Source organism: Mustela lutreola, chromosome 1 (genome assembly GCF_030435805.1).
Source record: "Mustela lutreola isolate mMusLut2 chromosome 1, mMusLut2.pri, whole genome shotgun sequence".
Lineage (NCBI taxonomy): Eukaryota > Metazoa > Chordata > Mammalia > Carnivora > Mustelidae > Mustela > Mustela lutreola.
In genome coordinates this window covers 66,515,885-66,543,336 of record NC_081290.1, presented here as the reverse complement: position 1 = coordinate 66,543,336, position 27,452 = coordinate 66,515,885, and the positions used below count along the sequence as shown (strand labels likewise).

Sequence of the window (27,452 nt, the reverse complement as noted above, 5' to 3'; positions counted from 1 at the left end):
CGCCCTCCCCGAGCTATTTTGAAAGTGACCCTGGGCTGCGCGGCCGCGGGGCGGCGGGGAGAGGCGCGGCGGGCGCGACGGGAACCATGACAGAAGATGACCGAGGCGGCGCTGGTGGAGGGCCAGGTCAAGCTGCGGGACGGCAAGAAGGTCGGGGCGCGCGGCGGGCGCGGGGCGGGCGCGGGGCGCGGCGGCCGCTTACGCTCCCTCTGTCCCCGCAGTGGAAGACTAGGTGGCTGGTGCTGCGCAAGCCGTCGCCGGTGGCAGGTGAGCGGGCGCGGGGCGCGGGGCACGGGCTGGCGGCGGGCGGCGGGCGGAGGGCGGCAGGCACCCCGGCCTCCAGAGCCTAGTCCGCCCGGAGCGCGGCCAGCTCGCCCGAAATAGCCGGCGGCGCCGGCCGGGCGGTAACCGGAGAGCAGAGCGCGCCGCCTTGGGGCCTGCTCCTGCCGGGACCCTCCCGTACCCCAGCTTCCCGGGACCGCCGGCCAGGGCTGGGGCTGGGCGGTGGGGGCCCGCGGGGCAAGGGGGGCGGGTCGCAGGGGTCAGGAGCGCCAGGGCAGAGGGTGCTCTCCCCTTCTCCTGCGGGCGGGGGGAGCACCCCTGGGGAGGTGCCACCCCTGTGTGCCTGGGGGAATTGAGTGGTGCCCCTGAATCTGAATCCCGAGGGGACCCTTCAGAAGCGTCCACCCAGGGGGCCCTTCCCACCTTGGGTGGTGAGAACAGAGGCTGGGCCCCCAGGTAAGAACAGGGGTGCTTCTGCTGGGGAGAAGAGGCAAGACTAGGTTGTTGGGGGTGGGGGGAGTGACTGAGACTACCCAGCCCCCCTCAGTTGGGTCAGCACCCCCAAAGTGGGAGGAGGCCAGCCCTCAAGCCCTGACGGAAACATTTGGCCTCAGCGAGACATCCTCTTGCATTTGGGGGGCTCAGAGCTCCAGGCCTGCAGCTGTTTCAGGAGACAGGTGTCCTGGCATTGGCCCAGGCACCCCTGGGTCTGTGTGGGGTGCTGGGCGTGTGACTGCCTACTGCCTCACACATGTGGGGCTGCCAGAATACCTTCCAGGGCGCCCAGGTGTCTGTCATTTCCCAGGAAGGATTGGGTGGGGGGCGCCCTCCCTGCTCTCTCTCTTAGGTTCCCTCATTCCCTGGGCCGTGCCTGCTCACGGTTGCCATCCAAGGGCCTACTTTTGGCCGGGGACACACTTGGTGCGTGCCCAGGCCTCAGCTTCCCCTTCCAAGGGGGCCCCTGTCTCCCCGGATGGCTTGCTCAGCCACCCAGTTCTTCCTGTCCAGACCCTGCACCTGGTGCCCCAGGGGCCCGTATCCAGGGTCAGGGCTGACTGACAAGGTGTGGGGCCTGGGGAGACTGAGTGGACCCTGGAAGGCGGAATTGCAGAGGCACTGGTCAGACCGAGGGCAGGGGGTAGCGGCACAGCCCCCAGTACCACTGAGGAGCCTTGGACCAGCTGTGGCTGGAGGCAGGGCTGGCTGCAGGTTTGGGGGTGGGATGGACTGAAGAGTAGCCCCAGAGGTAGTCTTTGTCCCCCCTTCAGCCCTGGGGGGGGTGGATTTTCTCTCAGTATCAGAGAGAGCTATCTGACCGGTGAGCTCCCTGCTGGACCCCGGGAGCACCTGCCCGCAGAGGGAGGGCCTTTCTGCACTGTGGGGAGTTTGCAGGTGTCCCCGGGATCCAGAATCTGGACCTCTAGACCCCAGTGGTCATGGAGCCTTTCCTGAGCCTTCCTGTGTGTGAAGGAGCAATAGGAAAGGCAGGTCCTTGCAGAGAGCACCGTAGGAGTAGGAACCTGGGGGGAAGCCCCCAGCAGAGGAACCAGGACTCGGTTTGAGGGTGTTTGTTGCAAGAGGGAGGCAGGACACTCCAGGCAGGTCCTTGCATGAGAACCTGGGTGGTGGAAGGGATGGAGGCCAATGCAAGGTAGGCTCCTGCCCCTCTGAGCCCACCTACCATCTCTCGTCCCTAGACCCAGAGTCTCACCCTGCCCCTCCCGCCCCCAGTCCTGGGGCACAAGGACCCGCCTCGCCATTCTTAGGCAGCCTGGTGGGGGCTGTGAGCCCAGCTGGTCTCCAACACCAGGGGTCGTGCAGGAGCGGGGCCTTGGCATGGGCCCCATGCGGCTGTCAGCCTCTCTAAGGAGGGTGTATTCCAAGAGAGCCAGGCACCAGGTGGTGGTGGTGGGGAGAGGCTGTGTCCCATGGGAATGGGCATGACGTCCCAGTCCCAGACTGGGCAGGGAGCCAGAGGATGGAGTGTGAGCAGTGGCCAGCCTTTCTGTCCTCATGGAGACCTCGAGGACGTGTGGGGGGCAGGGCTGGGGGTTGGAGCCCCCAGGCTCAGATCTCGGTTTTGCTCACATGCACTGTGTGACCCACACCGGTCTCCGTCAGGCTCGTGCCATGGCACCTGCTGAGGGTGGATGGCAGCCTAGCAGGCAGAGGGCTGAGCCCCCATGGCCTGTGTGCCCCCACTGATGCCTGTGTTCTCGGGGTGGCCTGTCCTCGTGAGCCACTCAGCCCTCGTGAGCCACTCAGCCCTCGTGAGCCACACACCTGTCCCCGTGAACAGTGTGAACGTGTTTCCTTCCTGAGTCAGATCCTGAACAGGGCTGGGCTGGCGCTGTGTAACGCCTCCCGGCTTCAGCCTGGTTAGCAGCCCCTGTCCCCAGCGCTGCCTCCAGGCTGCCCCTACCCAGCAGAGTCCCCTTGGGCTCTAGCGGCTCAGCTGAAGGCACTGTGCCAAGGTCACTGACAGGAAGACTGACTCCAGCCGCTGCTGCTCCTGCTGCGTCCATCTGCGTGGGTGTGGATCTCTGTCTCCATCCTGCTACAGCCTCTCCCCAGGCCTGAGGCCGGAGGTGTGCCTCTCCCCAGCCTGCCCTCCCCCAGGCTCTCAGCCCCTGGCTGCTAGCGGCTTTGAGGGCTCATGACCCCATGGTTATTTTTACATCTGCACACTCTCATGTCCAGCCGCCTGCATTTGTGCACGGTGTCCGATGGGCCTCTGCGCTCACGTGTCCTGGAGGAACTGGCACAAGCCCCGCCCCTGTAGCCCCCTCCCCACATGCCCCTGCCCCGCCCCCCGCCAATCTGGGCTTCTAGGCCTTGGTAGTCATGGAGCCTTTCCTGAGCCTTCCCATGTGTGCAGGAGCAGTAGGAAAGGCAGGCCCTGTATGGAGAGCACCACAGGAGTAGGAACCTGGGGGGAGCCCCCAGTAGAGGAACCAGGACTAGGTTCCTCTAGGAACATAGGTCCCCACCCCCACCCCCTGTCCTTGTGTTGCCAGCACTTTCATCCCTCTGCCACATCTGCCCTGCTGGGAAGTCCTCCCCACCCCAGCCCCCCAGCCTGGCTGTCGCCATGGTGATCACAGGGCCTGGCCCAGCCTAGAGCACCTCTTGCCTGACCAGCCTCTGCTCTGCCCCAGGCTCACCAGGCCCCTGACCTGGCACCGCATGCCACTCTTCCCCTCCCTCTCCTGCCCGCAAGCCCTTTGGGTTCCTGCCCCTGAGCCTTCACTCTGGCTGTTGCCTCCAGCACAGCACTGTTCCCGGTGGGGCTGCGTGCTGGCGTCTGGCGTCACTTAGAAGTTTTCTGCGTTATGTCCTTTGGGAGGGTCTCAGCCCTGCACTCAGGCCCCCACAGCCCCTGTCATCTCTTTGACCATCTCCCCTCCTGGGAGTCAGCTCTGGGGGGTCTGGGCTGCCCCCCGGGTCCCTTGGCTGCTCACGAGGGGGATGATGGGGCAAGGGGCTTCAGAGCGGGAGGCATGGGGGCTCTGAGGGATCCCAGCAGGGGGTCTTCATGGGAGCCCGATGGACTGCCCTCGATCACAGCAGGGCACAGTTGCTGCAGGGCAGGGTGGGCTCAAGGGGGATCCTGGCCCAAGGTTCCCTGCTGGGGGGCTCTGTGCCTGCTGGTGGAGGGCATTTGCTGGGGGTTAGGGCTGTTAGCACCTGGCCTGGGCAGAGCAGTGTCCATTCCTCAGATGTAAAGCAGACTGAGCCTGAGTCTGTGGTCGTAGACGTGATTGGGACAGGGTCAGCCAGTCTCCCATCATGGCACCCGTGCCCTTGGAGGGGCTCAGCAGCCACGGCAGTGGGGTGGGGTGTGTGCGTGTATGTGTGCAGATATGTGGGTAAGCACACATGTGTATGTCTTTGCTGCTGAGTGTGTGTGTGTGTACCTGTCAGTTGTTGCTGCCTTGGTTTACCTCCTTATCACCACGAGCCCCTCTTTCCCCTGCCTCGGGCCTCCAGCTGCCCAGGCCCAGACCCTCTGTGGGCCCTGTGGATGGCCCCGTGTCCTGTCTCTCGGGCCGCAGTGCAGCCTGGCCACCCCCTGGTGCCCTCTGGCCGTGAGCTGGGCCCATACAGCCACATGGATGGGAGCCCAATAGAGGCCATTGGAGCAGGGGTGTCCGGTGCCCTTCCTGAGCTGCCGACCAGGAGCCCTCACCAAGCGACCAGTCTTGTTGGTGAGGGGTGAGGCCATAGGGTGTCCGGTGGAGCTGTCCCTCTGGGGCAGGCTTCAGCATGCTGGCCCGTGTGTGTGCAGGGGTGCTGTGGTCCCGGAGGGGTGGATGCGGTCTCTCCTGGGCTGGCCCTGCTCTGTTTCGGGCTGGACCTGAGCACTCACTTCCTTCTGGTGCCTGTCGGTGAAGCTGGTTGGTGGTGAAGAGCACTCCCAGGGAAGAGGTTTTTAAAACATGATCCATTTATTGCCCCAGGGGACATGGAGGGGAGGGGGCGGGAGCAGCTGCAGTCCCAGGGCCCCCCTGGGGCCCCACACTTGCTGTGCCCAACCTGGCCCCCTCCCCACCACCCCTTTCCCACCTGTGCTGCTGGGGCTTGGGGGCTCTTAGTGCGAGGTGGATGCCAGCTGCTTTAGCCGAAACCGGGCGGTGACCTGGGTCAGCTTCCCCCACCCCCAACTCTGGGCAGAAGGTGGGAGAGCGACATAGCCGCCTCCTTCAGCCTGTTTGCAAGCAGGGACTTGGAGGATGTGCTAGTGTCCTGGGGCTGCAGAGATCTGACAAAGCCGGAATCCAAACAGATGGAACAGGTGCGTGAGGAGGGCCTCAGGGACGGATGCCGGCTCTCACCACGTGAGGGTGCTGTGGTGGCGGTGGCAGACTCCGCTCTAGGCTGAGACTCTGCAAAGTACCATCCCTAGCCAAATCTGGCCCTCTGCTTGTTTCTGCAATACAGTTTTATTGGAGCGTAGCTGTTCACTCACATGCTACTTTAGCTGCTTTCACAGTTAGGTCTCTGGGCCAGACGCTGCATGGTCCATGAGGCCAGAAGCAGTTCCCGTCTGGTTCTTTACAGAAAGCTGCACTGACCCTGCTTGTGGCTGTATTCCTGGGAGCATGACTCCTAGAACAAAGGAGGTGACAGTCTCACCCATCTGACAGATGGTTCTATGCTGTCCCTTGTGCTTGAGCAGACGATGGCCTGCCAGCAAGAACCCACCTTCAGGGCTGCTGGGAGGGAGAACGGCTGGGGATGGCAGATAGACAAGGCACCGACTTCTACACAGACGACCCGCTGTGCCGGATCCCAGAGCCTAATGGGGGGAGGGAGCGGCAAGGGTGGTCGCTGTGTCCCAGCATGCGCGGGCAGCCTTGCCTGGTGCTCCCTCCTGAGGCTGGCCGTCCTGTAGCCCGCAGAGGCTCGCTGTCCTGTAGGCGGGCCCTTCTCACGGCTCTCTCAGTGCCCAGACCTCTGGTGACACAGTTCTGGGGCATCTCCATCACAGAGCCAGAGCCAGGGGGGCAGGCCCAGCTGTGGAGTGTTCTGGGCCAGCCTCTGCCCTGGGGGCCGGTACACCGTGTGAGACATTGCCCTGGAGCCTCTGTGTGGCTTGCTGGGGGCCATACCTCGAGCCTGAGACTCTCCCTCTGCAGGGGACGCAGGGGCGCATGGGGGCTCAGGGGCGGTGCCGCTGATGGCCTGTGCCACATGTCTTGCCCTGCTCCTGCAGACTGCCTGCTGATGCTGGTCTACAAGGACAAGGCGGAGCGAGCCAAGGGCCTCCGGGAGCGCAGCAGCCTGACGCTGGAGGACATCTGTGGGCTGGAGCCCGGCCTGCCCTACGAGGGCCTGGCCCACACGCTGGCCATCCTCTGCCTGTCCCAGGCCGTCATGCTGGGCTTCGAGAGCCGCGAGGCCATGTGCGCCTGGGACGCCCGCATCCGCTATGCGCTGGGCGAGGGTGAGTGGGGCCGGGGCGACACACACGGGGCGAGGACGGGGACCCTCACGCGCAGACTGCCAGAGCCGTGACGAGTGTGCCGAGCGCCTCCCTTGCCAGGGTCTGTGCCTTGGGCTTGCGGTCTGGGAGGGGATTTGGGGAGCAGCAGGGGCCGCGGGGTCGTCCAAGCTCCCTGACTCAATCCTGTTAGTTAGAACACGGCCCTTCCCCTGAGGGGCCTCTATCCCAGCACAGTGACTGTCCTCATGCTCCCCTTGGCTGCCCCTCCCCCCAAGCCTGGAGCCAGCGTACCAGGGGGAGCGAGGCCACAGAGACCCCGTCCCACTGCATTGCCCACCAGGGGTGTGGTGCCTTCTGCGCCTGAGCGGGGGAGTCAAGGAGGGCCGGTGCAGGGGTGGCTGGGCTGGGTGCAGAGGTGGGGGGCCCCTGGTGAGTTGGGGGAGGAGGAGGGGCCTCATGGCAGATGCCAAGGAACACAGCCATCAAGATCAATGACGCTTTAACATGGTTTTTAAAACCCTCAGGATCAACGAACATAGCCTGTGATGAGCAGAACACTGACATTGACCCTGCCGCGATCCTGCCCTGCCTTCCCCTGCCCTCCTGACCCACCCCTGCAACCTTGACCAGCCTTGTCTTTATTTAGCCATTTGATACCCCATTTATCACGGACTTGTGCATTAATTTTAATTAGTTTTAATAAAAAATCATTATAATATCTCTGGCCTCAGCCACTGCGTGTTTGGGGCCTGAGCCAGGGGCTGCCCGGGGCTTGCTGGGGTCAAGTCGGCCTTATTGGGACAGGGAGGGTGGCCTCTGGACCAGGACTGCGTCTAGGAGTGGGAGGGCACTGGCTGGGCTGGGGTGAGGGGCAGCTGGGCCTCTGCTAGCGGTGACGCCCTCTTGCTCCTCCCCTGCCCCCAGTGCATAGGTTTCATGTGGCGGTGGCGCCAGGCACCAAGCTGGAGAGCGGCCCCGCCACCCTTCACCTCTGCAATGATGTTCTCGTGCTGGCCAGGGACGTCCCCCCAGCGGTCATGGGCCAGTGGAAGCTGTCCGACCTCCGGCGCTACGGGGCTGTGCCCAACGGATTCATCTTTGAAGGCGGGACCAGGTGTGGGTACTGTAAGTACGTGGGGCCCTGAAACCTGCGACTTGGAGCCATGCGCCTCCCCCCGAACCCTCCTCGTCCCCAGCTGCGTGCATCTTGCTGGCATCCTGGGGACATGGCAGGCGAGGGTTCTGTGTCTCCAGACCTGGTGCTCAGCCGGGGCCAGACCCTGGCGGCCCCTGTCTGGCCCTGGCTGCTGAGGGTAGGAGGAGGGGCACCCAGCTCCCTGGAGCCAGGCTGGCCCATCGCAATGCCTGGCCCTGGGTCTGGTCACGGAGCCCCGGGGCGTTTATGTTTGGACTTAATGAAAAGAGAAAAAGGGGAAATGAATGAGCATGTCCATTGAGGACATGCCGAGAACACATTTTTGGAGTGAGGATTCCTCGTGGCCACACCAGCTCCCGTGGTCCTTGAGCCCCAACAGCGGGGGCATGGGGGGAGGACAGGTGCCCTGAGGTGCAGGTGAGGCTGAGGGCCAGGCCCCCCACGCTGGAGTCCACGGTGGTGCCCTGGTGAGGAATGTGTTCCCAAAGTGTGCCTGTGGGCTGGAGCGGGCGGGAGCCGGCGGGAGTAGCAGAGCCTGGTCCTTCTCCCACGGGGAGCTCGGCCCCTGTGGGGACGCCCATTGCTTGCCAAGTATGGCTGTGTGTGTGGCATTGGGGGCAGGAGCCCCCTGCCCTCTGGCTGGAGGAGCCCAGGCCCACCGATGCTGGCTGCCCAGGGCTGGCATTGCAGCCCAGTGGCCTCCCAGTGACCTGTCCCATGCCCGGGACGACCTCAGTCAGGGTGTTGGGTTGGAGGGGTTTGGGTGGGAGCTATACACCTTTATCTGGGACCCCTTCCAGATGGGCTCACAGCCCCCTCCCTTGTGTGAGGGGGCCCTGGAGGCTCTGAGCAGCAGGCCATCTCTCCCCACCTGTGCCCCTTCCATCTAGGGACACTGATACTCCAACTGACAGTCTCTCCCCAGCGGGAGGCCTATCACAGGTGGGTCCACAGGACTCTGGGACTTGGGTCCTGCCCAGAACTCCCCAGCAGAGGGACGGTGTTGGAGGGACCGTGTTCGTGCTGGCTGGCTGGGTCCCTCCTTCTGCAAAGAGTGGGCAGGGGGGACAGGCAGACGGGGACCGCATGCCAGTGGGTCCTGCCATGGGAGCCAGCCCTGGGGGGCAGCCTGTGGGGCCCTGCCTCCAAGGACCTAAGTCATATGCAGGTGAGGCTCCTGCTCAAGGCAGTGAGACATCTGAATTTTTTGATGGGTTGGGTCCTGGGCTTGGGGGAGGGGAAATGTCTGATGATGCAAAGGCAGACCGCGGGGGTGGGGTAGTGAGGTGCAGGGGGTTTGTGGGGCTGTGGTCTCCAGCTGTGGGGTGGGTGAACCAGGCCCTAGGGTGTCTGAGTTCTGAGCACAGCTTCCCCGGGGGTATGTGTGGTGAGACACCAGCCAGAGCCCCCCTCCTGCCAGATGTGCCCTCAGGGCCCCAAATTCTGGTATATTCGGTGGGGTTAGCACTCTGGGGTCCAGAGCAGAGGAGGAGAAGGGCACCCAACCTTGTGGGTGGTTGGAACTGGGCCACTGGGCAGTGGGTCCGGGGCAGCCCTCCCTCCACCAGATCCCATCCACGTGGGGGCCCTGGAGGAGGGAGAGTGGGGTGCAGACTGCCCAGGGGCAGTGCTGACGTGTGCGCCCAGGGAGGCCAGTCAGGGGACCCCTTGCCCCGGAGACCCTCAGATTTGCTGGGCGTGATGTAATAAGGTGTCAGAATTCTGCCTCGGCATGTGGGGGCCCTCCCTGCCTGTGAATGATGGTGGGGATTCGGTGTGGCTGCTGTGAGGGTAGCTGTGACCTCCACGGCTGCTGGGAGCCCAGAGGGAGCCCCCGTGGGGCCTTCCTGGGGCTGCTCCCTGGCGAGCCGGCACCCTGACAGGACGCTGACCTGGGATTCAGTAGCCCCTGCGGCTCCGAGCTCTCGGGGGGGGCGGGGGGCGGGCAGCCGACCAAGAAGAATACCTGTGGGGTTGGTTCTGCAGGGCTCCATTGTTCAGAGACAAGTTTGCCAGGGCTCTGCCTGCATATGCTTGGTCAGAGGCCGTCACGTGGGGCCGCCGTGCCCCTGCCCATGTGGTCAGACTGCTGCCATCCAGCACCAGGGCCTCCCTGCAGGGATGTCAGAGTCTTGGGGCTGCTGTAGCCAGTGACCACAGACTGGGGCCTCAGAACAAGGAAAATGGATTCCTTCACAGTCACATCCACAGTCAAGGTGGGTAAGGGGGCTGCCGGGGGGCTTCTCCTACCTCTACTAGCCCCTGGTGGCCCCTGGCAGCCATGGCCTTGTGGCCGCCCACTCCAGTCTCTCTGCTGTCAAACAGCCATCTCCTGTATCTTCTCTGTGGGACACCAGTTGTGGGATTTAGGACCAGGCGATAACCCAGGATCACGTCTCATTTCAGTTGGTAAAAGACCATTGTTTCAGGGAAGGTCACAGTCCCAGGTTTGGAGTGTGACCTGTCCTTTGGGGACCACACTGTTCAGTCAACAACATGGGTCACCTTGACTGTGAAGGTTTTAGAATTTGGATCCTGATGGGCCTGTGGCCCTGGGAGTGTTTGATCTGGAGGATGGAGAGCTGGGTTGGAATCGTTGGAAGGGCCTGGCCAGTCTGGGGCCCAAGAAATTAGCCTACACTGGGGCCTACAGTCTCAGCCCAACCCCTAGGCCCCCAGAACCACACCGTGTGGTGCTTGAGCACAGATGATTCTTCAGAGAGCAGGAAATGGTCCCTGGCCCCCTTTGCCCACCCCGAGTGTCAGGAGGCAGAGGGCTCCGGGCTCTGACAGGTTTGGGCGTCAGGGTGGGGTATAACCAGAATTGTTTGGCCGTGGCCTCTCTGGGCTCTCTGGGCGGGGCCAGGTATGTGGGGTTGTCGTGTGGTTCTGGGTCCCTCCCGAGTGGGCATTTCCTCTTTGTGGCCTCCATGTGGACGGTGGCCCATTCAGAGTCAGATGGGAGTGGGCTTGTTAGCTGGGAGTCCAGGGTCTCCCAGGGTGGACTTGATTCTCTGTCTCTGGGTTGGTGGCAGCCCAGTGTATATGGTTAGGGCTTTGAGGCAGGAACAGAGGATGCGACAAGGGGGGCCTGCCCAGAGCCCAGGGAGGGCAGGCCATGGGGAGGGTTGTGCGAGCTGAGCCTAAGGGTGAATAGAAGTTTTTTGGAGGGGGCCTGGAGGAGGTCTCTGTCCCTTGCATTAACGGATTGTCCTGTCAAGGGCATTTCAAGGGCATTTCCACATCCACATAAGCCAGCTGTATTTACAAGTGATCAGGGTCCTTGGATGCTGAGGACATAAGCAGGGGCCAGAAAGGTCCTTGAGCCTGTGGGAGAGGTGCATCGTGATTAGTCACTCTCAGAAATGCACCCCCCCTCAGCCCAGACATCCTGCATGCTGGACCCTCCCCCACTCACTGTGCCCAGCTCTTCGGGCACTATCCATGGCTTCAGCCTCTTGGAGCATGATGGGCATTTCTAAGTGACCTCTTTTTTTTTTTTTTTAAGAATGTATCTTTTAGGGGCATCTGGGTGGCTCAGTGGGTTAAAGCCTCTGCCTTCAGCTCAGGTCATGATCCCAGGGTCCTGGGATCGAGCCCCACATCGGGCTCTCTGCTTGGCAGGGAGTCTGGTTCCTCCTCTCCCTCTACCTGCCTCTCTACCTGTGCCTACTTGTGATCTCTGTCTGTCAAATAAATAAAATCTTATATAAAAAAAAAAAGAATGTACCTTTTAATGTTTTATTGAAATTTAATTTTTTTTTAAAAGATTTTATTTATTGAGAGAGAGCTAGAAAGTGGACACACAAGCAGGGGGAAGGGCAGAGGGAGAGGGAGAAGCAGGCTTCCGCTGAGCAGGGAGCCTGACATGGAGCTCAATCCCAGGACCCCGGGATCATGATCTGAGCCGAAGGCAGACGTGTCACTGACTGAGCCCTCCAGGTGCTCCTCAGTTTAGTTGTAAATGACTATTCAAGTGAGTTAGCCAGGAGGAACTCTCTTGCTGTGTGCTTTGAACACTTGCATTGTCCAGCTCTGCTAAGTCTGCTAAGTGGACGTTGTGGTCCGCACCCTGGGCGATCTGGATGGAGCTGGCTGAAGCCCTGAGCACAGCAGTGTGTGTCCAGCATGGACAGGTGACCTTCACAGTGTGTGCAGGAACCCCGCTAGGGGTGGGGGGCGGCAGATGGAAGGCTCAGGTTACGGAAAGCCTGGTTGGAGTCACAGGGAGCCATCGAAAGGCCTTGAGCGGGAGCATGCCACCCACATGTCTGTGTAGGGCGATGACTTTGGCCCTAGGCTTCAGATGGGATTGAGGTGGGGGGCCTGCAGGGGGCTGTGAGAAAGCTCTGGAGGTGGTCTGAGGCCGAGTCAGTGGCATGTTTGGGTGGGAGGTCACTGGGAACTTCAGGAATGTTTACGGGGTGGTTGAAATGGGGAGAAAGGGACTGCTAGCCCCCGGGTGGGCTGGCGAAGGAGGAGTGCTTGCTGGGGCAAGGGTCCCAGGAGGGTGGAGCCCCTGCCCTGACCAGGCCTGCTGCTGTGCTTTGCCCGCAGGGAGGCATCCAGCCCGTGCAAAGGCTTGGCAGCGGTTCCCTTCCCCTCAGCTGCACGTTAAGGGACGCTTATGTTTGGGGTCATTTGACAGGGATGGTTCCAGGTTTCTAAGAGGAGATGCAGTCTGCTCTCTGGGTCCAGACCACCAGGTACATTACAGATGGTTTGTGATCGATCGCACCGCTCTGCTGGGAATTTCTCACATTGGGGTTGGGAGTAGGCCTGGAATCTGTTGGCCCCTTGGACCTCATTAGGGGTTGGCGTCCCAGGCTGGTCCTGGAGTCCCTGAGTGTCCAAGACGATGCCCTGGGCTTCTCCCCTGGGAGGGCTTCACTCTACTCTGTTTCCTTCTGGGCAAAAAGGCCCAAGGGGAAGGCACCGTGTCTCCTGGCCCTTGGGGACAGGCAGTGTGGCTTCCTGTGGGGGGCAGCCTCCTCCCCCATCGCCAAACACAAGATGTTCGGTCCTTGGACACAGAGTCCCACTCAAGACTGTCAGCTGGCCCTTGAGGAGAGGCAGAGAAATGTAAGATTGTGGGTCTGCCCTGAGGAGCCTCTTGCCTGAGCAGGGAGCGCCCAGGTGCCCAGTGTGCCCATCGGGTGATGGCGGCACGGCTACCTGAGAGGAAGGTGACTCACTGAGGAGTGGGCTTCAGGGAGCAGGAGAGGAGGAGCATCCCCTCCTCAGGGATGGAGCTCCCCTCCAGCAGCATTCCTACACCCTGCCCAGGGTGGGCTGCATTGTGCCACGGTGCCTGCGAGAGGACACAAGAATTACTTACTTTGCATTCACTGTGGCAAAATAGACACACGCAGAATTTACCATGTTAACTGCGGTCAAGAGGCATTAAGTGCGCTCAGTGTCATGCAGCTGCCCCGCTGCCCTGTCTAGGCTGGCTGACACTCTGTCCCCCGTGTACACTAACCCGTCTGTCCCCTCCCCAGACCCCAACACCCACCATCTACTTTTTGTGTCTGGATCTGACTCCTGTATGGGGCTCGTGGAAGTGGGATCGCATGGTCCCTGTGTCTTCATGGCTGGCTCATTGCATGGAGCACAGCGTCCCTCAGGCTCATCCGTGCGGTAGCAGGTGTCAGGATGTCCTTCTGGCTCGAGGCTGAGCTCCGTTGCACTGGGCAGATAGATGGACCACTTCGTTTATCTGTCCCTCCATCTGTGGTTGCTACTGTGGTTGTTGGGGGCGCAGGCCTCTGCTCGGTGCCTGTTCTCAGTTCCTTTGGGCACACACGGGACGGGGGCTTGCTGGGTCTGCCTTTGATGTTTTGAGGACCCTCCACACTATTTTCCACACCAACCCCTCCCACAGCGCACTGGGGTCCGGTTTCCCCACATTCCCGCCAACACCTCTTGTGTTCTGTGGTTTTGTTTTCAATCAGTCTTCCTGGAGGGTAAGACCATCAGAGGAGATAAAAAACTTGATTTTGAATGAATGTGTTTCTTTGAACTTTGGTCCTGTCTCTCAAAATAAGGGGAGAGAGAAATGAAATTCTGCTCAGCAGATGTTTGCCTCTGTTAGGGAGCCCTGTGCAAAATGATATCAGAGGGTCCCGGTCAGCTGCATTCTGAACAGAAGTCTAACACAAGGCAGGTTGGTGCTGCCCGGGCAGAGTTTTCTAGAACCTTCTCCGCACGGAAGTCCTCCAGATGCTTCCAGGCACTTTCTTCCCAACGGGACTTTACCGTGTGCTCTTGGTCTCCATGGAGCTGGGACACCAAACTCATGCAGAACTCAGGGCCCTGGGGGTTATCTGGACTAACTGCCGCCCACGGAACTTGGCACATCCCATGTTTGATTGGAAGAGTGTTTCTTTCTCGGGGTCGTGACTCCTTCCGTGTGATGTGACATCCTTCACGTTGGAGATATTGTCCTAGGAACTGACTGCACTTATAAAGCCCGTGAGGTTTGCCGGCGGCCCCCAAGAACCCAGCAGGTGCTGGCTTCCCGCTCAGCACAGTCTCTCTCCTCCCCATCCTGTTTGCCTGTGTCAGTGATCACCTGGGCAGTTGTGTCTTTACTGTGACTCTGTGGGTCAGGGATCTCTGCTCCATGGGGCGGACGGATCATTCAGGCTGTGGCATCGGTGGGTGGCCTGGCTGGGAGGCGCAGGATGGCCTCAGGCATGGACGCTGCCTGGGGCTGGGGCTTCATGGACAGGGATGGGGGGAGCTGCAGGGGCTGTCATCACAGTGACTGCGTGGCAAAGCATACCCAAGTGCCAGGAACATTTTCTTGGGGGAAGGTCCACTCCTCTGGCTTCCCTCTTTCCACCATACTGAGTGCTGGGCGTCCCCTGAGCAGCTGGCCCTGGGTGAGACACTGGGGTCCTAATGTTTCTGAAGTGGTCCTCACGTATACAACGTGGGGCCTGGATGCCAGGACAGCATGCAGATGAGGGCAGAAGCCAAGCAGAGGACCACAGGGTGTGACCTAGAGGAGGGGCTCCCTCCAAGCAGCACGGAGGGGATGATCAGGGCTCAGGGGTCAGGAACAGTGACGTCAGGTGAGCAAAGGCTCGATAAGTGAAGGAACATTACAGGTGGCCAAGGGGTGTTGATGGATGGGGGTGGCCGCCTCCTTGGGAGAAGGCTCAGGTGGGCTGGTGTACTTCGGGAGCTCCCGGGGTCCCCAGGGCCTAGGCTGGGGGAGTGGAGCCCACAGAGGCCAGCCAGCAATCAGCGGGCTGTGTGTCCCGGAGGCCTTCCCTCGAGGCTCAGGCAGCCCAGCCCTCAGAGCCATGTGCCGTCCCCAGGGAACCTCTGTGGTCAGCTCACTGGCGTGTGTGGGGGCGGCCGCCATGGCCCCAGGCCTCGCCGGCTGCGTCTTGGGAAGCGTGACGCTCAGCAGACGCCTGGTGGAATGCCGTCGGCTCCCCTCCCTTAGTAATGTGGTTTTTTATAGTCGGGGGACTGGTTGTGCCGCGGCCTCTGGCAGCTGACCGTCTTGGGATTAGAGGCCCGGCCCTTTGCGCGAGCTGGCAGGCCGGCCCCCTCCTTGGGGTGGGGCAGCAGCCGGGCGGGACGCTGTGGGCCGGCTTTCTCCTCGACTGCCCTCCAGCCCGGGCCCAGGCACAGCTCACAGGGGACAAGCCGCGGCTCAGAGGCCCGTCCATCTGGCTGGAAGCTCTTTGGTGCCTGGATGTTTCCAGATGGCCCGCTGGCCAGGCTGGAGTCCCTCTTGGCCCTCTCCGGGCCTCAGTGTACTCATCTCTAAGTGGGCTTGTCACCTGCTTTCGGGGGGCTTTGAAACAATGGAGCTCCAGCAAGCAGAGGGAGCTGGAGCGCCCCAATCCTTGGTGGGGGGCATTGCCTCGTGTAGGGGGCTGGCCTGAGTCCCAGGATCCCGGGAAGACTGGTGGTGACTGTGGCCAGCAGCCAAGTTTTAACTGGGAAACGCTCCCCTTCCCTCTGCTGTCCGCCTGCAGGGGCGCTCTGGGACCTGGCCTTCCGGAACAAACATGCCTTTCTTTGGGCGACGGGTGGAGGGCAGGGCGCAGAGGGATTCTTGTGTGGTGACAGCAGCTGCGTGTCCAGTCCCATGTGGCTTGGTGTCCCCATTCACTGGGCGGGTAGTGAGGGATTTCATTCACGCTGGCGGGGCCGCAGCCGGGCTGTGCTGACTCACGCGGCCTGCCCTCTGCTGGCTGGGGCCCCCGTGGGCAGGACCTCGACCTCCACCCAGGCACACGTGGGCCTGGGTCCTCCCTGAAAACACACCCAGGAGGAGGTCCGTGCAGAGGGCATGGTGTATCGCTGACCATGGCAGAGCCGGCTGCCTCGTGTGTGGGGCAGGCCCACCTCACACAGACTCTGACCCTCAGAGCAGCCCCGGGTCAGGAGACCAGGTTGGGGGGCAGCTATTGAGGTCAGGGGGCACCTCTTGAGGTCAGGGTCCCCCGGCTGCTTTCTGGCATGTGACCCCCACTCTAGGGCAGCCTGTCCCTTGCTGATAAGCCAGGACACCCTCACAGGCATCTTCCTGTGGCCATGTCCTCCCGGGGCATCCCCAGTGCTCCGTCCTGGCCGGTGGACCCAGGACTCGGGACCAGAAGGATGGGATGCGCTCTCCCTGCACTGTCCTGGAACGCAGCATGGTGGCCACAGCTGGGCTGGGGCACACAGGCCCGGGGTGGCCAGGCGTGTGCCCTGGCTGCCCAGACAAGATGTGTGGGCCTGGAGGACGGAGTGGGGCTTACGAGGGCCGGGTGGGGGCTCATCGGGTGCCCAGGGGACACTCCCCGCCACCCCCACTCCTGTGTGTGTGGTCCCCGCCTTCTGCATCCTGGTGTCCTCGGTGGCCCATCCTGCAGGGGTCCCGACCCGTGTGGGGCCAGGCGACACCAGGGTCTGTTTTCCCTCTGTAGGGGCCGGAGTGTTCTTCTTGTCCTCTGCCGAGGGTGAACAGATCAGCTTCCTGTTCGACTGCATTGTCCGTGGCATCTCCCCAACCAAGGGGCCCTTTGGGCTGCGGCCGGTCCTCCCAGGTGTGTGTGGGAGCATGGCTGGCAGGTGGGGTCTCAAGGATGGGTGGGGTCTCACCGGCGGGTGGGAGTGAGGTTGCCCTGAGCTCGCCTGCTCTTACCTACCCCCTTCCCAAGGTGTGGCTGGGGCACGTTCTCCAGGAGCCCTGGGCCAGGATGGAGCTGGATGCCGGAGGGCCAGGCTAGCCCAGGCATGTGGGGCTGCTGCGAGCAGGGCTAGACCCCTGAGGTCCCGGCCCCTTTCTCCCACTGGAGGAAGGTCTGCCCTCCCCTCGGGGACAGGCCTGGGGGGACAAAGGCTGATTCTCATCACCTCCTTTGACCGAGGCCCACGGGGTGGGTGGTACCTGGGATCGCTTGTCACCTTGTCCAGGTGGGAGAGACCATGGCCTGTGGCCACGCGGTCAATGAGCTCACATCTGTGGCCTCCTTGCATGGGCATCACAGTGTGGGCCATTCAGGCCACCTGGGGAGGACAGAGGGGAGCAACCAGCCAGGTTCCCCTCCCCCCACACGGCCCTGGGACAGGCTGGGGAGGAGGAGGCTACCACGACCAGAGCCTGCGGTCTGGGCTCTGCGAGACAGTATGGCGGCGCCCTCTGCTGGCGCCCTCCTGCCTTGCAGACACAAGCGGGGCGTAGACAGCCGGGTGTGGGCGGGACCGTGAGACCAGTTGTGTGGACAGGTGTGGACAGGCCTGGCTGGCATTGCGTCTAGGCTCTGAGCTCATCCTGAGATGTGGCCTCCACTGGGTTACGGTCATGCTCCAGGCCTTCTGGGATCTTGCGTTCACCCCCTGCTCAGTCGGATCCGCGTGGACACCAAGGGCAGGAGAGGCAGGCCACCCTACGCAGAGGGTTGGGAGGGGAGAAGGGAGAGTTCCGAGGTCTGCCCTGCCCTGAGCACAGCCCCTTGCACTCCCGTATTGGTCCCACCACGGTCGGGGTGCACTCTCTCTGCACCCTCACTTTGCAGATGTGGACAAAAGCTCAGGGCATTCGTCCAGCGCCGGCGTCTCGCTGCCCGGTCTACTGCCGGAGGGGAAGTGGTCAGGAGGACACGCCCACGTCCCCACCCTGGACCTCACCTGCCGGCTTTGGGGCACAGGACATGGGCTGGTGGCCGTGGCCGAGGGGCCTGGAGGGGGCAGGTGCCCTGAGATTGGTGTCCTGTGTCTGGGGTGCAGGCATGGGGAGGAGCTGGGACTCCTGGGGGGTCCCCCGTGGCCCTGCAGTGGCCTTGAAGCACGCTCAGCACACGTGTGGCCCCGGAGGTGCGGGACTCTGAGGCCGGGGGTCCGGGGTCGGGAACTGAGGCCACGTCTCTGCTGACTGTCCTCTTTGCCGCAGACCCGAGCCCCGGGGGACCCGCCACCGCTGAGGAGCGCGTAGCCCAGGAGGCCCTGGAAGCCCTGAAGCTGGAGAAGCGACTCAGCCTCCTCTCCCACGGGGTCAGGCCGGGCAGCGGAGGTAGGCGGCCTGGGCTGGAGCGGGCAGGGGCGGGGCCGCGGAAGGGGCGGGGCTGCCGCCACGGGGAAGGCCTGGGCTCCTGTGCTTTTGCGCATTCGTTCCCTTTATCTACTCATTCGTTCGTTCTCCCCTCTCCTCACTCATTCATTCCTTGGCCTTTGCTCACTCATTCTCCTTCTGCTCATTCGTCCTCCCAGCTCACTCACACCTTCATTCATTGCCTACCCCGGCTCTCTCATTCCGCCCTCCCCTCACTCATTCGTCCGCTCCTCTCCTCTCCGGTGATGTCAGAAACAGGGAGCGCAGGCCTTGGCCCTGACCGGAGGCACAGTGCTTCTAGACAGCGCAGAGGGCTCGTGTGAATTCTTGCTGCCCATGCCTGAATCCGGCCACAGCCTCTTGTGGTCGAGCTTTACTGTTCATGCCCAGCTGACAGGCCCCTTCTTGGCAGCCTGCGACTCCCAATTTGCTGCAAAACAGATAGAAGGGGCTGTGGCCATGTGAGGGACCTGGCTGGGGCTGGGGCTGGGGAGCTGCCCTGTGGGGCCTGTCTGTCCTCCCTGACTGCTGCCAGTCTCCGGGGGTGCACTGGGAGCACAGTGGCCTGCCCCTAGAACAGGGAGCCTCGATTTGCATCAAGCCCCAACCTTCCGGGGGCACACATCTGGTTCCTAGAGGGCAGTGGCCAAGGAGGCTGGAGGGAGATCATGGATTCCCAAGGGGGCTGGAGGTGTGAAGGACTGGTATTTGACAAGGAGCTGGAACTCCTGCTGCCAGCTTGTGCACCAGCCTCCAGGCAGTGGGGAAGCTTGGGTAGGGGGCAGGGTGGGCCCTTGGCTGATGTCGCCCCCAGCTCCCCCCCCGAACTTGCTCCTGGCCCCCAGAGCAGCACCCACACCCCCAACCTCCCTGCACTCTGTCTCAGGGGATGACCGCAGCCTGTCCAGCTCATCCTCGGAGGCCAGCCACTCAGACATCAGTGCCGGCAGCCGACTCACAGCATGGCCAGAGCCATCCCTGTCCTCGGCCAGCACGTCGCAGGAGGGCCCGGGGCTGGCGGCTGCCCAGGTGTCTGGAGAGGCTGCGCCAGGCATCTCCAGGCAGCCCCCTAAGCCACTGCGGCCCCGGCAGCTGCAGGAAGTTGGCCGCCAGAGCTCCTCGGACAGTGGCATAGCCACAGGCAGCCACTCCTCCTACTCAGGCAGCTTCTCGTCCTGTGCCGGCAGCAGCCTGGATGTGTGGCGCACGGGGGACGAGTTTGGCTCCTTGCTCAGCCTGCCGCCAGTGGCTGGGGTGCCCGAGCCCAGCCTGTGCGCCTGCCCGCCAGGGACAGCTGAGTACCAAGTGCCTACGGCCCAGCGGCACCATTATGACACGCCGCGCAGCCTGCGCCAGGCCCCCAGGGACCAGATCCCGGCCGCGCAGGGTGGCCCCGACGACCCTGGGGCTGGGGACTCGGGGGGCCAGATGTCCACGGGGTGTCCCTCCGGCTGGCTGGGCACGAGGCGGCGGGGACAAGCAACGGAGGCCCCGGGCTGTGAGGCCCCTGGCGAGGGCTGGGAAGCAGGCAGCCCCCATGCTGGGCACCCTCCAGCTTTCTTTTCCACCTGTCCTGTCTGTGGAGGACTCAAGGTAAACTCCCCTCCCTGAGAGCCGCAGCCCAGGCCCGCTGCTGCGGGGGCTGCGTTCTGTCCCTCCTGGCAGAGTGAAGGGGAGGCGGTACCCTTTGTGTTGTCGTGAAGCCTGAGACTGTGGGCATGGTGGCGGCACGGTGGGGAGGGCCTGGAGGAAGGGGTGACACCCCCAGAGCCTGCCCTCTGGGTAGTGGAGCCTGCAGAGAGGGCTCCCGGGACTTGGAGAGGCCCAGTGGCCTGCAACTGCAAATGCGTTCTGGAAAGTGGGACGTTCCGGTTGGCGCCGGCTGGGCGCTCCTGGCATCCCAAAGCCCGTGCGAGGAGCAGGTGCTGGAGACACAGGCAGCACTGTGTCCTGGCCGACTTGTGCCACACCCTGGGAGTGAGTGGGGTTGGGAGGCCCCTCACTGGCCATGGCCGCCTCCCTGTCCTGTTCACTGCCTACCCAGGGGTCGGCCGTGCTTGACCTCTTGGATCCGTGCCCTCTGTTGTGCATAGGCGTGCTGCATGGGACGTGTGGCACAAGGCATGCAGGACGAGATTTGCCTGTCTGCCCCATGTGTCCTCTAGGAAGCAGCACCACAGGGGCCCATCTTACAGGGGAGGAAACTGAGGCTCAGGGGTTGCAGGGACTTGTCGGATCTGGGTCTCCTGGCATGCGGACTGTCATGGCTCACCCACCAGCCTGTTCTCACACCTGCAGGCTTCCGGGCCAGGGGCAGGCGGGGAGGGCCTGGCTGCAGCCCCCGCCGAGCAGGGAGCAAGGTGGTGATGTCCTTGCAGTGGCCAGCCCACGGTGTCAGCTTGCCAGGAAGCCCCACGAAGGCTCCGGGACCCGCAGCTCACTCCCCCGCCCACCCTCCTGGCTGAGGCTCATGGTGGGGACCAGAGGAGGCCAGGGTTCCCAGGGCCCATTCATGTGCATTTGGAGGGCATGCGGGCGACCCAGGGGTGCAGCAGCTTCTGGCACCCTCCATGATCTGTCTGCATGGGGTGCAGCTGCCTGGCCTGGTTTTGTCCCTTCGTTCCGCGGCTTCGTGCCTATGCAGTTCTGGACGCGGGCAGCGCCGTCCTGCACTGTCTGCCTTCAGCCCCTGGCTGGGGGGGCAAGCCGCTCATCTGTAAAGATTTGGCTTTGTACCTTTACTGTCGGCTGAAGACCTTTGTTGCTCTCTGACGTTTTAAAAAACCTGACACTGTTTGTAATACATTCTTAGACTGGAAATAAACTGTTCTTTTCTTACCGTCTTGTCCTTTTCCATTTGCCAGCCCCTCCCCCTCCCACCCAAGCCCTCTCAGTGGGGCCTTTGACTGTCTCTGAAATCTGGGGGCCTAGGCCTCCAGCCTGTGGGTTTTGGGGGCAGCCTGGGGCCTCTCCTGGGTAGGCTGCTTTCAGCCAGAGTGCCCTGGAGGCCTGAGAAAGGAGAGGCAGCGCCTGGCGACCGACAGGGCCTGTGTGTGTGATGCGTGTGCACTCACGTGTGATGTGTGCACGCGTGAGCATTCATTTGCATGTATGTGTGCTGTGCACAGGGTGTGCAACGTGTGTGCATGTGTCTGTAGTGTGTACACAGGCTACATACATTTGCATATATGTGCGCGCACGGTGTTCAGGTGCAGATCTGATGTGGAATGTGTGCGCATGTGATGCATGCACAGGAATGTGCATCTGTGCACATGCATGTGTTTGTATGCGGCGTGTGTGCATCGCACATGTGGTGTTGGTGTGCATGAATGCATGCGTGTGTGCCTGTGCACATGTGTGCTCTACCCCGTGCGTGCACTGTGTGTGGCATGTCCCCCTGTTCAGTGGACCACGGCGAGGTCCCTGATGGTCACTTGGACTCAGGCAGGAGGCTCCCTTTGTCCAAGTGATGCCAGGGGGCATCCTGCTCTGAGCCTGGAGCCCCCACGCCCTCCCATCTCCCCCCTTTGGGTGGCAGAGCTCCCACCTCACGTTTCCTGCACATCCCAGGGGCCACGCCCCGCCCTGTCCCACCCATTTTCACCCTTGTCCATCACCCTGCTGGAGGAGCCAGCTCTGCACTGCCCCCAGAGTTGGGAGCTCTTGAGTGGGGTTCTTGTGCCCTGCAGTGTGAGGAAAGCCAGGCTTCGGGGGCTGAGCCGCACCCGCCCTGCCAGCTGGGTGGCCTTGGACAAGTTACTACACCTCTTTGAGCTTCCGTTTCCTCCTGCTTAGATGGGGACAGCAGTCCCTATCTCTCTGGGCACACAGAGAGGGTCTAACGAGGTGGCAGAGGCATGCAGGCGGTAGATGTCTATTCACAGGAGCCGTCACCAGACTCGCTCTTGTCACCTCCGCCCCGAGGCACTCCAGCCAGTCTGGCTGCCAAGGAAATAAGACTGTGAGCTGCCAGGGCCACGAGATGGGGGCGGGGGTGGCTGCTGCTGCTGCTGGGGTCCCTTGTTGTCTGGGCTCAGTCCTGCTGCACTCACAGGGGTTCCCGGCCTCAGACAGCCTGGGAGGGTGGCAGGCGTCTTCGACCAGAGCCTGCTGAGGCCCCAGAGTCTGCTTTGCCCTCTCCCCACCGTAAGAAGCAGGGGGGGTTGCTGGCCAGTGCCGGGCATCCTGTGGACCCCTGCCCCTGGTGGGCATCCTGGCTGTGGACTCCATCTCCTCAACTGAGGTGGATCCCTGGCTCTTCAGGGAAAGTCCGTCTGGGTGAGGCAGTGGGGGTGGGCTGTGGCCTGCCTGGGACTCAGGCACAGCTGGAGCTGGTCTTGGCTGGAGGTGTGGCGGTGCCACTGGGCTGGTCGGGGTTGGGCTATCGCGTGAAGTCCTCAGCCAGAGGAGGGAAGGAGCCACAGGAATGGCCACTGACTGGCATGGCCCTCTGGGGGCGTTGGTGGCCAAGGCATCTTGTGGGATGGAGCGACTCTGGAGGAGGAGGGCCCGGCCCTCCACAGCTGCCCCTGCACTCCAGCATAGCCCTGGGAATGGGGTCTGGGGCCCAGGGGCCTTGCCTGGTGGGGCTGGGTGGAATGGGCAGACCGGTGCTGGGAGTCCTCTCTCCTCATCCCCCCAGAGCATGTGCAACCCACTTCCCCAGAACTGGGGGTCAGGGGTCCTGGCCCCCAGCAAGGGCCTAGGGTAGATCTGAATCCCACTGGTGCTCAGTGCTGGGTTTGGGGCTGCGCCTGCAGGACTGGCCCCCAGAAGCAGATGCAGTCTGGGGGGGGGGGCGCAGGTGGTGAGGAATGGATCTGTGGCTCCTGGTGGGCACTGGCCTCCTGACACAGGGTCAGAGGTCAGACACCCACTGCCGAAGTCCCAGGCCCTCACAAGGGCTCCTTAGCACTAGGTGACGGTGAGACCGGCTCAGCGTGCCCAGTGTCCCTTGAGCCTGGCCCTAGGGCCAGGGTTGGGGTGCTCTGACTCAAGTCTGTGGCATCCAGCTAGGTTCCCCGGAGCAGGCTTGGGGTTCCTCCAGCCCCAGCCCAGTTCCCAGTTCCCCACGAGGTGCTACCACTGGGCTGCGATCCCCACACCGAGGGCGGATGCCGGGTCCTCTCCCCTCACTTGCCCTGGGCCCATCCCTCGAGGGCTTTGGGAGGTGAGGCCCAAGCTCAGTGACCATGCCAGCCATGGGCCACTGTCCCTCCCCCTGGTCAGACCCTGCCCTCAGCCCTGAGGCCACCAGGACCCCTCCCTCCTGCTCATCCCTCCACATGTGTCATCAGGTACCACCAAGAGGCTGTTCTGAGTTCAGGGGACTCATCTGGTCCCTCTGGCCTCTGTGGGCCCCTCCATGGGCGCTGCTGGGGGAGGGGTTGTGGGGCCCCAGGAGTTCCTTCTTCAGCCTCTGTGCTCCTGGGGGCCACACCCCCTGCCTTGCAACTGCAGACAGAGGCCAGGGGCTAGAGCTGCCAAGCCCTCTCCCCAGAATGGGGCAAGCAGGGGTCAGGGCTGGTGGGCCAGCTGGAGTCCTGGGATATGTGGGTAAGAGGCACCTGGGAGATGAGGTGGTTGGGCCCCCAGTGATCTGGTCACACCTGGGCCAGCATCCTGGTCGTCAAGCTGGAGCGGGGGGAGCGGGAGCCGAATGGACAGACTGATGCATGTTCTCTTTGGTCTAGGGAGCAGTGGCCTCACCTCCCCACCTTCTGATGATGCATTCAGGTAGGTCTCAGCTCTAGGACCAACTCCGCTGGGGCCTTGGGACAAAGGAAGTAGGGGGACGTAGTGGCTGCCTTCACGGCCCAGTGGGAAGCTCTCTACCACTCAAGCCGGCAGGTGCTAGGGGACAGTGGGAGGCAGTGGACAGAGGGTGACCCGGGCAGTGAGGGGGGAAGTGCGCAGCCCCTGCCAGAGTGGGGCAGGCCCAGGCAGGGAGTGGAGGACAAGTGTGGCCAGCTTGCCCAGAGGGGTATGTGGATGGAGTGGTTACGGTGGGGCTGCCTTGGAGCCTCAGCCTTCAGGAGAAAGCCATGTCCTTGGGGTGAGGGGTCCCTGTGATGGGCAGGGAGTGAGGGGAAGGCTTGGGGTCTCCAAGGCCCAGTTAGAAGGTGAGGGCTGGGCAGAAGCTTGCTGTCACCAGGGGAAGGTCTGGAAGGTGCGGTGGCGGTGGGGAGCTGGAGGTCAGGGGTCAGCTCTGTGCCTTATCTTCTTGGTGGAGCCTCTGGGCTGCGGATGGGGGTGTCCTAAGGAGCTCAGATTCTCCATCTTTCTTTAGAGATCTGACACCTGTTGGGGCCAGACCCTGCAGGCTGACTCTGAGTGGACCTTTGGGGGCAGGAGTGGGTGGGCAGGGCTGGTGGCAAGCAGGGTCCACAGGAATGGCCCATACCAACTGGCCTTGGGGTTCCCTGGGTTGGGATAGGGCCCCGAGGACCACCCCTGACAATGCTATTCTCTGACACTCAATCCCAGACGGTCCTGGACACGTCCTCCTGCTGTCCACCTGCCTCCCCGTAGGGTCCTGGGGATGTCTTTGACCTTGACATGTGGGGGTGGGGCATCAGGACCTGCTGGGGGATACAGCCCTTCCTACTGAGGTCAGGGGCTGGGGGATGTGGGGCCCAAGCCTGGTGGGACAGAGCAGCTTTCCTGTGTGGCCAAGGGCAGTGCCAGGCATTGGGCCATCCAGAACCCTCTGCCCCTCTCCTGCCTCCTCCTCCCTTCCAACTGACAACTGTGGACTGGGCAAGACGTGGGTCCAACCTAAAACTAGCTGCTACGTCTTGGGGACGTGTCCACGTGACTTTGGGGCCAAGGCCCCCTCCTCGGCTTTGAGAGGCTTCTGTGCAGAGGCCTGGCTTCCTTCCTGGTCTCCCCTCAGACCCCGTTTCAGCCCCTGCAGAGTTCCACCCAGGTCTCTACTCTCACCCACTATTCCATCTTGTCTTCTATCCCTTGGCACACGCCTCCTTCTCCAGGCAGCCTGCCCGGGTCTTCCCTGGCCTCACTGGTCTAGGTGCTCTCCTGAGTGCTTCACCTCTTGGGAAGAGGATCTGCACCTGCCCCTCTGTGTGCCAGGGTCCCCTCCAGGCCAATCGAGAGAGAGTCCCACACTGTTGGGGGCAAGCTGGAGCGCTGTGGGTCCTCCTCATCTGGGAACAGTCCTGGCTCTGAGTCTCTGGGACGTGCAGGCCTCCCCTCACATCTGGGGGGCCTCGGGCATCCGTGTTCCATATTTTATACCAGTAAAGTCAGCATGGCCTCCTGAGGGGGTCCCATCGTGCAGGGACCATGCATTGCAAGGAGGTGGGGGTTGTCGCTCAGGGCCACCAGGCAGGGAGGGGACAGGAATCTTGTGACTTGCTTTGGTTCATGGAGTCAGGTGGGGGCACCTACATGGCCGGGCCCCATGTGGCTCTGTGGGCCGGTGTCTGTTCCTCCCTTAGCTCAGGGCCTCTGTGGCCTTCCCGTCCCTGCTGGGAGCAAGCCCGAAGTCCTGTGCCTCCCACCCCTGGCCTTGCTAGAGCAGCTAAAGGGCACGAGGGTGACAGGCACCCAAGCAGGTGTGGACCTTCAGAGGGCACCTTGGGGCAGTAGGTGTCGTGTGAGGGGACAGGGCACTGTGCGAGATGGTGGCTGCCCACTGAAGTCCCCAGCCCTGGCCTTGGCTCTGTCGACCTGTGAGCAGGCCACTCAGGGATGGCAGAATGACATTTGCTACTAGGAAATTGGGGATGTGCCCGGGGCCATCCTGGAGGAGGTGTCCCTGTGGATGGAGGTATGGACCTGCGGGGGGGGGGGGGCTTTCTGTGGAGGCTCACTTATCCAGAGAGGGTCCCTGAAGCCTGGAGCCAGGGGGTGGGTGAGTGGTGATACGGGGCCATCAGTGGCCATCAGTGTTGAGGACGGGCGGCAGGGGCTGAAGTGAGAGCTGTGTGTTCACTGGACTGCAGCAGGCCACAGGGCATCCACGGGAGCAGCTCAGCCGTGATCTGACCACTATGCCAGGAGAGGAGTACCCCCTTCTAGAAGCTCCTGGTGAAGGGAAGCTCAGGAACTCAGAAAGGGCAGGGCTGGGCCAGCAGAACCTGAGAGCCGGGGGCCATGGATAGGGTGCCGGAGGGGGTGGGCATGGAGCTCTCTGCCCCCGGAGACTCACTGACTTCCCCCCACAGGAGCCCCAGGGTCCGAGAGACCAAGCAGCGAGGCGCCCCCCTATGTGAACGTCCCCGTCAGCCCCTCCCCCAAAGCGCAGCTTCAGTACCTGGGCCTGGAGCTCCAGGGGGCCAGCGCCGGGATCCGAGGTGGGTCCCCATGTTGGGGATGCAGGCCTTGGCAGTGGAGAGGGACTCCTCCTTCCAGGACCCCCACCGGTCCAGATTCTTACTGAGCTGTGTCCCTGAGGGTGTGGCCCCACCTTCCTCCCAGCTCAGCAACACCCCTACCAAGCTCCAGTCCTGGGTCCCATCCCCTCTTCCAGGCCAAGGCCTCTGCGGGGAGGGCGGGGGGGCACTGGCGGGGGCTGTGCGGGGGTGCGGGGACCGGCCAACCAGCTCATCTGGGCTACTTTCAGGGGCTGGTGCATCCCGCTACGCGCAGATTGACATTGTGGCCACTGAGGCGGCCCACAGGGCAGGGGCCCGGCACGCACAGACCCGGGAGGAGAGGCTGCCAGAGCTGGACCAGAGAAGGAAGGGGACCCCAAGGTGAGGACAGCGCCCCCGCCGGGACGGGGCAGCTCAGCCAGCTGGCCTCGCTGTGGCTGCCCACAGCCCAGAGCACCAGGGGGCCCTGAGGGGACCGGAGAGCAGCACGCACAGCTCTGGGATGCAAAGCGCCCTCCCCTTCCCTGGATGTCGTGGCCTCCAGACTGAGGCCAGGACTGCCGTTGGGAACACACAGCCCCTAACCACAGCAGGGCCAGACCAGGCCCCATCCCTGCCAAGCGTCCTGTAGCTGCCTCCCTCTGTCCCACACCCAGGTCACTGCTGCCTTGGGCCTGGGGACTGTGCCATCCATGAGCCCTGGGGGTAGCGGGACTGTCCCCCTTCAGCCCGGTCAGGCTGCTGGTACGGCCCGCACATGCGTTTACTGGACTGTGTTGCTTCTTAGGACCCATTATTGTTTGACCTGTAAATAGTTAAAAATTGTTAACGTTCTATTTTTAACATGCACATTATTTTCCTGAAGGATGAGGTGCTTTCTCTTCCTTGGGCTGTGGCTTAGCCTGACCCGGATGTGGTTCTGTTGTCGTGACACAGCACAGGCGCTCAGGGCCCTGGTTATCCCCGCCTTGGCAGGTCTGGGTAGGGTTTCCATGTTTCCTCCCAACAGTGCCTATAGCCTTGGGGAAGTTGTGTGGCATTTTCACAACTCTCTGAGCAGGAGGGAATGCTCATGGCTCCAGTGGCCGAGTGGGGTCTGGGTGCTGGGAAGTTTCCAGAGTTGGCAGTGGGGCTTCCTGATATTCCTCCCTTGTCATGAAAGGG

General features: G+C 62.8%; 1 protein-coding gene across 4 annotated transcripts; it reads left to right on the top strand.

Annotated features, from left to right (window-relative positions):
• DOK7 (docking protein 7) lies at nt 1–27,153 on the top strand. 4 transcript variants are annotated; one of them, XM_059166277.1, is made up of 10 exons: nt 2–150; nt 222–267; nt 5,999–6,229; nt 7,154–7,354; nt 16,325–16,444; nt 17,791–17,910; nt 18,836–19,542; nt 23,643–23,685; nt 26,139–26,267; nt 26,537–27,138. In XM_059166277.1, the coding sequence occupies exons 1-10, from the start codon at nt 97–99 to the stop codon at nt 26,671–26,673; spliced, it is 1,788 nt and encodes a 595-aa protein (XP_059022260.1). In that variant the 5' UTR covers nt 2–96; the 3' UTR covers nt 26,674–27,138. The 4 variants fall into 4 exon arrangements, with proteins under 4 accessions (XP_059022265.1, XP_059022260.1, XP_059022263.1 ...); XM_059166280.1 differs by having other exon boundaries at nt 5–126; nt 26,537–27,141; XM_059166282.1 differs by lacking the exon at nt 16,325–16,444 and having other exon boundaries at nt 1–150; nt 26,537–27,145.
• Nucleotides 27,154–27,452: the final 299 nt, after the last annotated feature.

What these genes read in the sequence shown, in the direction of transcription:
- DOK7 (XM_059166277.1), top strand. Translation starts at nt 97, where the DNA reads ATGACCGAGGCGGCGCTGGTGGAGGGCCAGGTCAAGCTGCGGGACGGC. An exon ending in CGGGACCAGGTGTGGGTACT is followed by an intron (nt 7,355 to 16,324) that starts GTAAGTACGTGG and finishes TTCCCTCTGTAG; the next exon opens with GGGCCGGAGTGTTCTTCTTG. An exon ending in GGCCAGCGCCGGGATCCGAG is followed by an intron (nt 26,268 to 26,536) that starts GTGGGTCCCCAT and finishes GGCTACTTTCAG; the next exon opens with GGGCTGGTGCATCCCGCTAC.